General features: G+C 43.8%; 1 protein-coding gene across 1 annotated transcript in view; it reads left to right on the forward strand.

Moving 5' to 3' along the window:
- AGBL1 (AGBL carboxypeptidase 1) overlaps window positions 1–12,418 on the forward strand; it is a 791,487-nt gene that overhangs the window by 41,501 nt on the left and 737,568 nt on the right. The window contains exons 2-4 of the mRNA XM_056571891.1: window positions 241–304; window positions 9,291–9,437; window positions 10,740–10,871. Of these exons, the coding sequence (XP_056427866.1) occupies window positions 241–304; window positions 9,291–9,437; window positions 10,740–10,871 (343 nt within the window). The remainder of the gene's footprint in view (window positions 1–240; window positions 305–9,290; window positions 9,438–10,739; window positions 10,872–12,418) is intronic.

Raw genomic sequence — 12,418 nt, forward strand, 5'->3', positions numbered from 1 at the left:
TTTCTGCTTTATCTCTCTGAGCAAGCTGCTAAGATTCTTAAAATCCTCAAGGGTTAAGCTGCCAGCATACTGCAGTAACATCTGTGTGCACCAAATGCAAAGTGAATATTGAATATGAAATTGATTACAAGAAGTTATTGAAAAAAACACAAGCCATTTCTTTCTTAGGAAATGCCAAGGAAGAAAAGCCACAAGTCCCAGAAGGTATATTGTAATGTGTCTATTTTCTTCTTATAACAGGACTCATGCGAAAAAGATGTAACCCTGAATATCCTGAGTGTATTAAGTGAATTGCTGTCTGCTGGTAAGTGACCACATTGCATTAGTGTTTTATTGCAGCTGATGTTCTTAGAAATGATAGGGCTGTAAAAACACATTACATGCGATATGAAGCAACTACACTCACGGTTCTAAGGATAATGATTCCGATAGCTTGTGCTTTCTTTTAACCTGAACAAAAACAGGTTCCCATAGTGTCTGAGCCAAGCTTTTATAGAGGGTTTTATGAACTATTTACTCCAATGGCTTCATCATTTATAAGCATGCAGTATGTTTTGAATGCTTGTGATATAGCTAAATCTTTTCACCGTCTGCTATGTAGTTCATCCTCATTCTTTTGTTTGTATGTTTGCTGAGGTATGGTTTTAACCTGTTAAGGACATCAGGAATATATCTACGCACTGGAGCGTTAAGTGATTTTGAGGTGAGTGTGGGAGCTGCGCTTGCTACATAGCATTGAATGTTGGCTACTATCAGACGCGTAGCGTGGGGGGTGCAGGGGGGGCCGCCTGGCTCTCTGCCCCTGCCTGGCTCACTCACTCTCTCTGCAGTGCTGGCTGTGCGAATCCGATCCGAGCCGCCGGGTCGATGCCCACTGTGGAGTCAGTGGCAGATCCAGGGGGAGGCAAAGGGGCAATTGACCCCCCCCCCCCCCCCGAGATTGTTGCCCCTCTTCCTGAACTATCGCATGGTGTAGCGGGAGCTGTTGGCTGTCCCGCTCCACCACCCCTTTCTCACGCCCGTCACCTTGCTATCACACGCAGCGGCTGCTCCATTCCTGCAGTCAGTGAGAGCCAATCACGGCAGGCCGGCGCGATGACATCACATCATCGCGCCAGCGCCCGGAGATCACGTCCCCGCAGCTCTCACTGACTGCAGGAATGGAGCAGCCGACGGGCGTGAGAAAGGGGAGGGGGGAGCAAATTATAAGTGAGAGGGGCAAATGATGAGTAAGGGGCACATGTCAGGGGGGCATTATATGTGGGGGCACATGACAGGACCCCCCCTGTCATGTGCCCCTCATATATAATACCCCATGTCCTGTGCCCCTCACATATAATGCCCCCCCTGACATGTGCCCTTCACATATAATGCCCCCTGTCCTGCCCCCTCAGGGGGCATTATATGTGAGGGGCACAAGTCAGGGGGGCATTATATGTGAGGGGCACAGGACATGGGGCATTATATGTGAGGGGCACTGGACAGGGGACATTATAAGTCAGGGTCACATGTCAGGGGGGCATTATATGTGAGGGGCACATGTCAGGGGGCAATATATGTGGGGGCACATGACAGGGGCCCCCTGTCATGTGCCCACATAATGCACATATAATGCCCCCCTGACATTTGCCGCTTACTTATAATACCCAAAGTCATGTGCCTTGGATCATCTCCAGGGTATGGTTCCATTTTGATGTTTAGTTTTTGTTCTTGATATTTTTTGTCGTTTACGATGGTTGTGAGACGACATATAATAGCATGGCCCATGCTAGGTTACTACATTTGTAGATTTGTATTCATAGACCTGCTGAAAATGTGGAGAATGTGTAATGCATGTTCGCACTCAATAAAGTGTTTGAAAATAAACTAGTATTTAGATGCATTTTACTTTAATTAAATCAGTATTTTCATGACAAACAATACATGTGCTTAGGGGGTAAGGGTTTCTTTAACTAATCTAGTGGAAGAGACTCAAGTGCTAAAATCCACGGGTTAGGGGGCGCAAATTACTTGCCTTGCCCCGGGTGCTGACAACCCACGCTAGGTCACTGGCTACTATCATTAGCCAGACACTCACTGATAATGATGGGAAGCAGCTCAGGGGGGCTCATCACAGGGGTCTGATGAGATAGACTGGTGGTAGAGGGTCCCCTTACCCGCCTCCAGCCTCCGATTGCCAGGCTGTATCAGTGGATCGCCGACCTCACAGAGTAATGCTATGCAATAGGCATAGCATTATACAGTAAATGTAATCTAATGATTGCATATAAAAGTCCTACTGGGGACTTAAAAAGTGTAAAATGTAATTATCTAAAAACTCCTCCCCTAATAACAAATAAACTCGCCGTTCTTTTCCCATTTTACCCCCTCCCCAAAAAACATAAAAAAATAATAACATATTTGATATTGCTGTGTGCGTAATTTTCCAAACTATGTTTAATATCCTGCACGGGTAAATGGAATAAATGTAAAAAAAAATCACCAACCTTTTTGGTCAAATCATATATAAAAAAAGAAAAAAAAAGATACAAAAGTCCCATCAAAACAAACATGGTACGTAAAAATTAGCCCTCATATAGCCCTATATACAGAAAAATAAAAAAGTTATAGTGGTCAGAAAAGGAAAAGTTAACATTAGTTTTCCTAAATAACTACCTAATACACAGGTGCAGGCTGGTGTGACAAATACAAAGTATACAAAAAAGAAGGTTGCAGCAGAACTCTTGGTCAAAAAATGGAGGCTCTTAATGCATTTTTTGATTAAAATATGTCCCCCATCCACCACGCGGTGGTGGCCTCATCTCGGATTGGACCCTAAAACTCAATCCACTCACCTCTGCTGGGCATATGACTTCTGACTGGGTGACATGCAGGATCCATTATCAATTTTAAAAACCTTGTGTGAATAGGGAGGGGTTAACGGCTACAAAGGGTGCCACTCCCCCTAAATTGCACAGCAAAAACAAAAAATAGTCAGCAAGAGTGAAATGAGTGTTAGGGTCCCATCCGAGATGAGGCCACCTCCGCGTGGTGGATGGGGGACACATTTTAATCAAAAAGTGCGCTAAGAACCTCCATTTTTTGACCAAGAGTGCTGCTGCAACCTTCTTTTTTGTTTCCTATATAATTATATTTTGCCCCTGTATCTGTAGATTATTAAAGATAATGAGATGAAAGGAAAATAAAGCCATAGTTGTATTGAAAAATAAAGGCATTTTTATGCTCCTTTCATTTGAGTTAAAGGAAGTGTTTCACCTAGATTTATTTCTTACTGATTAGAGCCAGACACTGAAACATATTTCTTTTTTAAATCTGTTAGTATCTTTTTTTTTTTTTTGTACATTGTACATTTTTTTTGTACATTGCTATATTGCCTGATTCTTCTGCACAGTGCTTACAAATATGCTTTAGAGCAAGCCCCATTGACATAGGAAACAATAGACTGGAGGGAACTCTATTGACTTCTTTGGGAGAGTTTTCTACACTTGCTCTGTGACTAGGGCAGAGGTCATTGTACATGGAGAGGGAAAGGTTAAGCTCTGACCATCACCTGTTGTGAAAAGCCTGGAGCCATCTTTTCTACACTGCTCAAAAAAATAAAGGGAACACTAAGAAAACACATCCTAGATCTGAATGAATGAACTAATCGTATGAAATACTTTCATCTTTACATAGTTGAATGTGCTGACAACAAAATCACACAAAAATTATCAATGGAAATCAAATTTATCCACCCATGGAGGTCTGGATAGGGATTCACACTTAAAATCAAAATGGAAAACCACACTACAGGCTGATCCAACTTTAATGTAATGTCCTGAAAACAAGTCAAAATGAATCTCAGTAGAGTGTGTGGCCTCCACGTGCCTGTATGACCTCCTATAATGCCTGGGCATGCTCCTGATGAGGAGGAAGATGGTCTCCTGAGGGACGTCCTCCCAGACCTGGACTAAAGCATCCGCCAACTCCTGGACAGTCTGTGGTAACGTGACATTGGTGGATGGAGCAAGACATGGTGTTCCAGATGTGCTCAATTGGATTCAGGTCTGGGGAACTGGTGGGCCAGTCCATAGCATCAATGCCTTCCTCTTGCAGGAACTGCTGACACACTCCAGCCACATGAGGTCTAGCATTGTCTTGCATTAGGAGGAACCCAGGGCCAACTGCACCAGCATATGGTCTCACAAGGGGTCTGAGGATCTCATCTCAGTACCTAATGGCAGTCAGGCTACCTCTGTCAAGCACATGGAGGGCTGTGTGGCCCCCGAAAGAAATGCCACCCCACACCATTACTGACCCACTACCAAACCGGTCGTGCTGGAGGATGTTGCAGGGAGCAGAACATTCTCCACAGCGTCCCCAGACTCTGTCACGTCTGTCACATGTGCTCAGTGGGAACCTGCTTTCATCTGTGAAGAGCACAGGGCGCCAGTGGTGATTTTGCCAATCTTGGTGTTCTCTGGAAAATGCCAAACTTCCTGCACGGTGTTGGGCTGTAAGCACAACCTCCACCTATAGACATCAGGTCCTCATACCACCCTCATGGAGTCTGTTTCTGACCGTTTGGGTGGACACATGCACATTTGTGGCCTGCTGGAGATCATTTTGCAGGGCTCTGGCAGTGCTCCACCTGCTTCTCCTCGCACAAAGGCAGAGGTAGCGATCCTGCTGCTAGGTTGTTGCCCTCCTACGGCCTCCTCCATGTCTCCTGATGTACTGGCCTGTCTCCTGGTAGTGCCTCCATGCTCTGGACACTACGCTGACAGACACAGCAAACCATCTTGCCACAGCTCGCATTGATGCCATCCTGAGGATGAGGTGCAATACCTGAGCCACTTGGTTGGGTTGTAGATCCCATGCTACCACTGGAGTGAAAGCACTGCAAGCATTCAAAAGTGACAAAAACATCAGCAAGGAAGCATAGGAACTGAGAAGGGGTCTCTGTGGTCACCACCCTCCAGAACCAATCCTTTATTGGGGGGTGTCTTGTTAATTACCTAAAATCCCATCTGTTGTCTGTTCCATTTGCCCAGCAGCATGTGACATTGATTGTCAATCAGTGTTGTTTCCTGAGTGGACACTGTGTTTTCACAGAAGTGTGATTAACTTGTAGTTACATTGTGTTGTTTAAGTGTTCCCTTTATTTTTTTGAGCAGTGTATATACTGGTGTCATATTTCAATGTAATCCTGTCTATAATACAGATGATACTGCTCAAGCATATTTTCTAAAGAACAGGTAGTGTCAGTTTATTATAAGGCTTAGAGATCAAAATTAAAACTGAAAGATGTCAGGATTTTTTTTTTTTAAATATAGAAATTTAGAAGATAAATCACCAGAAAAAAAAAAAAAATCATCAATTTTAAAACATAAAAAAAATGTATTTAAACAGTAGGTCGTTTTCTGGTGACACTATCCTTTTAAAGGAAAACTGTCACATGTTTGCTCCCACACTAACCACAGGTACTGATGGATAGTGCGGGAGACGCTGATTCCTATGATCCCTACCTTGGCCGGATCCGTCCGGCCGGTCGCCCGCAATCTTAGTTTTATTATATCTGGAAATGTGGCTGTAACTGGCACGGGCGGGGTTTCTGTAGCTTAACTGGCACTGACATCAGCGCCTTCTGTCCGCAGCGCCGCCTGCTTATAAATATTTATCCCCCCTCCCTCTCTTTGCCGCTCCTAACTGGACTTCACTGCACATGTCAGGAAGCAGAGCATGCGCAGTGAAGACCAGTTAGGAGCAGCGAAGAGAGGGAGAGCTGGAGGGAGGGGGGATGAATATTCATAAGCGGGCGGCGCTGCGGACAGACGTCGCTGACGTCAGTGCCAGTTGAGCTTCAGAAATCCCACCCATGCCAGTTACAGCCACATTTCCAGATATAATAAAACTAAGATTGTGGGCGAATGGCCGGACGGATCATAGGAATCAGCATCTCCCGCACTATCCATCAGTACCTGTGGTTAGTGCGGGAGCAAACATGTGACCGTTTTTCTTTAACCCCTTAAGGACATAGGGCGTACAGGTACTTAAGGACACAGGGTGTACCTGTATGCCCGTGGGAATTCTGGTCCCCACCGCGTGCTGGGTGGGGACTGGACCAGGATGCCTGCTGAAAACATTCAGCAGGCACCCTGTGCAAACCCCTGGGGTGGTTCTGAGACTGGCGATTTGCGGCAATTCTGGGTCAATCGGGTCTCCGGTGACCCAGAAAAAAAGGGTGAATGGGGCTGTCCAAGACAGTAAGGGACAGTCTCGGACAGCCCCATTCACCTTTACCCAGCAGGAGTGAGGCGTCACGGTTGCCTCCTCACGTTCACATGATTGATCAGTCGGAATGACCAATCACTACCCTCCTGGGCGATCGGGGTGGTGATCAGGGTCGGCGGGGGTCTCCTAACTTTGCCTGGCCTGGCGGGGCTCCCCTCAGGAGTGACAGCAGAGGACAGGAACAGCAGGAGCGGTGGCAGCAGCGGCGGTTGTTACAGCAGGATACAGCAGGAGGTGAAGCCTGTTCACCTCCTGCTGTTGCTTAGCAACAACTCTCAGCATGCACAGCCAAAAGGCATGCTGGGAGTTGTAGTTTTGCAACAGCTGGAGTTCCAACTACAACTCCCAGCATGCCATTTGGTTGTCTGTGCATGCTGGGGGTTATAGTTATGCAACAGCTGGAGGCACATTTTTTCTATGAAAAAGTGTGCATCCAGCTATTGCATAACTACAACTCTCAGCATGCCCTTCAGCTCTCAATGAATGCTGAGAGTTGCAGTTTTGCAACAGCTGAAGGCACATTGATTGTGAAACAGAGTTTATGTCCTAACTCAGTGTTTCGCAACCAGTGTGCCTCCAGCTGTTGCATAACTACAACTCCCAGCATTTATGGTCTGTCAGTGCATGCTAGGAGTTGTAGTTTTGCAACAGCTGAAGATTTGCCCCCGCCACCATGTGAATGTACAGGATACATTTACACGGGCGGGTTTATAGCGAGTTTTCTGCTGCAAGTTTGAGATGCGGAAAATTTTCCACTGCTCATACTCCCGGCTGTGTGAGTGTACCCAAAAAACACTACACAACACAAAATAAAAATTAAAACACTACTTATACACATCCTTACACATCCCCCCCTCCCCCAATAAAAATAAAAAAAACATCTTTTAAGGCACTGTTTCCAAAAAGGAGCCTCCAGCTGTTGAAAAACAACAATTTCCAGTATTGCCGGACAGCCACTGATCGTCAAGGCATGCTCGGAGTTTTGCAACAACTGGAGACATCCTGTTTGGGAATCACTGCCGTAGGGTATTTTGGTGGCGGAGGCAAATCCCCAACTTAGGCCTCGAATGCTCACCGCGCCCTCTTGCTTTGGAGCCCGGTCGTATTTCAAGACAACCGTTTAGTACCACATATGGCGTATTTCCGTACTCGGGAGAAATTGCGTTACTAATTTTGGGGGGCTTTTTCTCCTTTTACCCCTTATGAAAAGGTAAAGTTGGGGTCTACACCAGAATGTTGTGTAATTTTTTATTTATTTTTTACACTAACATGCTGGTGTTGCCCCATACTTTTAATTTTTAACAAGCGGTAAAAGGAAAAAAAGACCCCCAAAATTTGTAATGCACTTTTTCCTGAGTAACCCATGTGAGGATGCAAAGTACTGTGCGGGCGCACATCGTGGCTCAGGAGTGAGAGCGCACCATGTACATTTCAGGTCTAAATTGGTGATTTGCACAGGGGTGGCTGATTTTACAGCGGTTCTGACATAAAGGCAAAACAATAAATACCCACATGTGACCCCATTTTGGAAACTACACCCCTAACGGAATGTAACAAGGGGAATAAGAATAGGTAGATAAAGGTGGGGAATTTTGGAGAGCGCTCCTGCTGTCAAAGGACAGACTCAAAACGCCACGGTTGCACAGGACAATTTATTGAAATATTTTCGTACAACGTGTTTTGACGCTCACATGCGCCTTCATCAGGTCCACAAAAAGATACTAAAATGATGGTAAGATAAATAAATATAAACATGCATGTCGAACATGATGAAATTAAATTAAAATAGTTAAATAATTAATTTAAATTTATTAAAATGTTCATCATGTTCGACATGCATGTTTATATTTATTTATCTTACCATCATTTTAGTATCTTTTTGTGGACCTGATGAAGGCGCATGTGAGCGCCGAAATGCATTGTCCAAAAATATTTCAATAAATTGTCCTGTGCAACCTTAGTGTTTTGAGTCCGTCCTTTGACAGCAGGAGCGCTCTACAAAATTCCCCACCTTTATCTACCTATTCTTCCTCCATTATTCTGTACCCTAAGGGACACGGATTGGGGAGATAGAGCTGCACACTGCATCCACTGATCTCCACCAACACCTCCCAACAGTGTTGGGCTTGCACTGTTGCATCCTCTCTGCAGGTAGGTACAGCACATTAGGTGAGGTGGTGAGTCCCCCGTTTCCACCTAACGACAACATATGAGCGAATTTTTTTGTCCTTCTCTTTTCTAACAAGGGGAATAGTGAGCCTTAAGTTGGACGTGAAAATGAAAAATTTGATTTTTTCACTATAATACTGGTGTTACCCCAAAATCTTCATTTTCACATGGGGTAATAGGAAAAAAAAGCCTCCTAAAATGTGCAAACCCATTTCTTTTGAGTATGGAAAGTGCTCTGCGGGCGAACTACAATGCTCAGAAGAGAAGGAGCACCATTGGGCTTTTGGAGAGTGAATGTGTCCAAAATTGAAGGCCATGTGTGTTTACAAAGCCCCCATGGTGCCAGAACAGTGGATGCCCCCACCACATGTGACCCCATTTTGGAAACTACTCCCCTCACGTAATGTAATAAGGGGTACAGTGAGAATTTACACCCCACAGGTGTCTGACAGATTTGGAACAGTGGTCCGTGAAAATGAAAAATTTAATTTTGTAATTTTGAAAAACATTTTTTTTAAATCAACTAGTGCCAGAACATTAAATAGATTTGTAAATTACTTTTATTTAAAAATCTTAACCCTTCCAGTACTTATCAGCTGCTGAAGTTCTTTTCTGTCTGACCACAGTTCTCTCTGCTGACACCTCTGTCTATGTCAGGAACTGTCCAGAGCAGGAGCAAATCCCCATAGCAATCCTGCTCTTGACAGTTCCTGAGACAGACAGAGGTGTCAGCAGTGAGCACTGTGGTCAGACATAAAAGAAATGTAAAAAGAACCGGAGTACCCCTTTAAGGATTAATTACTATTATTAACTTTTCTTGCAACTATTCTACTTTCTCTTTCTTTCAGGAACTCACCGCAGGATTCACTACATGATATCCAAGGGTGGTAGTGAAGCCCTTCTTCAAACCCTGGTAAATTTTGCAAGATCAGAAACCCTTGAATATAGTCTCATATTACCCCTTCTTCACCTGATGGTCAAGGTAGGCCAAAGAGGTACTGTATCTGTGGGATTCTTTATATACAAAATAAATCTGTTAATGTATGCTGATAGATTAAATCAACTTTACATGAAGCAAAAGGTTAAAGGGGTAATCCGCCCCAGACATCTTATCCCCTATCCTACCTGCCGCTGGGGACCCCTGCGATCTCTGCAGCGGCACCCCGCCATCATCACTACAGAGCAAAATGGTGCTGTGCGTGATGACGGGATGATGCAGGGTACGATGCATCGTGATGTTACGGCTCCGCCCCTGTGATGATCGCTTTGGCCCCCTCCCATAGACTTGTATTGAGTGGGTGGGACGTGACATCATGGGGGCGGAGCTGTGACATCACAATGCTCTGTCCCCTGCATCGCCCAGTCATCATGCACAGAGCCAGAGTGCTCTGGGTGGCCGGGTGGTGCTGCAGAGATTGCGGGGGTCCCCAGTGGCGGGACCCCCGCGATCAGACATCTTATCCTTAGGGGATAAGATGTCTGGGACGGAGTACCCCTTTAAGGAAGTGCAATGTTGTCACGGCCAAATATAATCAGCTAAACCATTCAAGTAGGAGATGTCTGAGAATAGTATAATGACCAGGATCCTTTCCAATAACTACCATTAGATCAAGTTACTTTATATTACTCATTGTAGTCTTTTGATGGGTAGTAGATTGCTGTTTCAGATTTGACCTCAGGATTGCACCTGTCTCTAGCGGTGACACATCATAGTTCCGTGTGCCGCCATATCAGAATTTTTTATTCATCTGCAAATGTTTCAATACCTGAAAAGTTGGTAACGCAAACCTTCCTAACATTTATCTCTCACTAATTATATAACATAAATAACTAAATGTTCCTACCTTTATGGCATTGTAGGTATAAAAGCAGATATACTGTATATTTTCAGTAATTGACAGCAATAGTTTATGGGCATGCCCAACAATGATTGTCAAATGCAACTATTTATTATTCTAATGCCTTATTTCCTCATATAGCACAAATCAAGTTCTCTATTTACATAATACATTTTTAATAAACGCAAATAAAATGACACAGAAAATAATTCACAGAGCAACCTTAGATAACTTTAAGAGTATAAACTACTAGATATATAAGCCAATAAATGGGAATTTGAATACAAATTCTGTCCTGACTGTATGCTACATTTTACATGCATTTTGTCTATTGACGTGGCACATGTTTATAGAGTTTTATGTATGTTTTTTGATTTTACGGAGGCTAAGAGCAGGCATATTAGCACTATGCAGTAAAAGGATAAAAGTTATGTAATACATTTTTCCATTCTATTTTAGATGAAAAGTTTGGAGAAAAAGCACAGAAACTTGAAGCAACCGATGTTACTCTTAGTCTAATAAGAAGAAATCTGATGCGGTCAGATAACGTTACCCCCTGTCTCTACGCTATTCAAATATATGCTTCTGATGGTATGTATGTCTTTGTCGGTGACTCAAAAAAAGACAAAATATAGCCTTGGTATTGATAACAAGGAGAACATAACAAAAGTGTATTAGCATGAAAAGATGCACTGTCAATCCAACTTTCATCTATACACGACAAATGTTCAAAGTGATTTCCATTGGTGACCTGGTGAATGTCAAGTCGGTAGTCCAGTCCTGTCCAGACGCAACCAACATATCCTTGGATATGAACTCCACTGTTTCAATGATGTTTTGTCTTAGGTCATTCAGATCCTGTGGTTTTGTGACACAGAGAAAGCATACTTTATTGTTTCCAGTCATCCTGATAATGTGATCAGGTGTTATATGATACAATGCAACAAGAAAATGGTTATGTAAGTCAATTGTATCCAGTATTCATCTGTCATTACTTACTGATAACAAGCAATAATTATAAATATGACATCAGTCCATTATGGAGTATTAAGTGCAAAATGTGCATAATAATGTAATATTATGCACATTTTGCATTTAATACTCCATAATGACAAAGTAAAAACAGAATTTTAAAAATCTTTGCTAATTTATTGAAAAGGTAAAAATAAGATTTTACATTGACAAGTTTTAAAATCCTTTAGCAACCCTTTTGACAGTGGTTACAGCCTCCAGGCTTCTTTGGTATTACACCACAAGGTTTACATACCTGGATTTGGGGATTTTCCACTATTCTTCTCTGCAGACCATCAAAGGCTTTGGCTCTGGCAGGTGAAAGACATTTACAGAGTTGTCCCTCAGTCACTCCTGTGTTGTCCTGGTTGTGTGCTTAGGGTCATTGGGGGAGATTCATCAAAACTTATGGAAGGGAAAAGTTGCCCAGTTGCCCATAGCAACCAATCACCACTTCTTTCATTTTTAAAAAATCTGATTGGTTGCTATTGGTAACTGGTAAACTTTTCCTTAGCGCAGGTTTTGACGAATCTCCCCCATAGTCTTGTAGAAATGTGAACCTTTGGCCCAGTCCAGATCATTCGGGATCAGGTTTTAACTGAGAATATCACTGTACTTTGTATCATTCAGCTTTCCCTCAACCCTGACCAGTCTCCCTGTCCCAGTGGCTGAAAAACATCCCTACAGCATAATGCTGCTTTACAAAGTGTGGCTTTTTTTTCCCCATCCCCCTCCCTACTGATAAAACATGGTCAGGAGCCCAGCCCATGTGTATGGTGTCCATTTTAGGACATCGTCAGTCATCAGCCGCAACTGCATGCTCCGTCAGGTGAAACGGCATCCCGCCTCCTTCCTCACACCAATCGCTGTCATCCTTTAGCCACAACTCCATCCTCCCTCATCCGAAACTCCCTCGTCCAAAATGCTGTCATACCTCAGACGATTCTCTCTCAGACGCAACTTCCTGCCACATAGCAGAGCTGACGCTGCATAGCATTGTATGAGAGTCGAAACTGTGAAACTTGCGCGTGTACTACAGACACTACATGTGCTACAGAGCTGACATTGAATACCGTGTACAGCAGAACCCGTATAGCAGACAGCCAACACTGACTCGGCTGTGCTAC

This window comes from Hyla sarda, chromosome 4, assembly GCF_029499605.1.
Source record: "Hyla sarda isolate aHylSar1 chromosome 4, aHylSar1.hap1, whole genome shotgun sequence".
In the NCBI taxonomy this organism is placed as follows: domain Eukaryota; kingdom Metazoa; phylum Chordata; class Amphibia; order Anura; family Hylidae; genus Hyla; species Hyla sarda.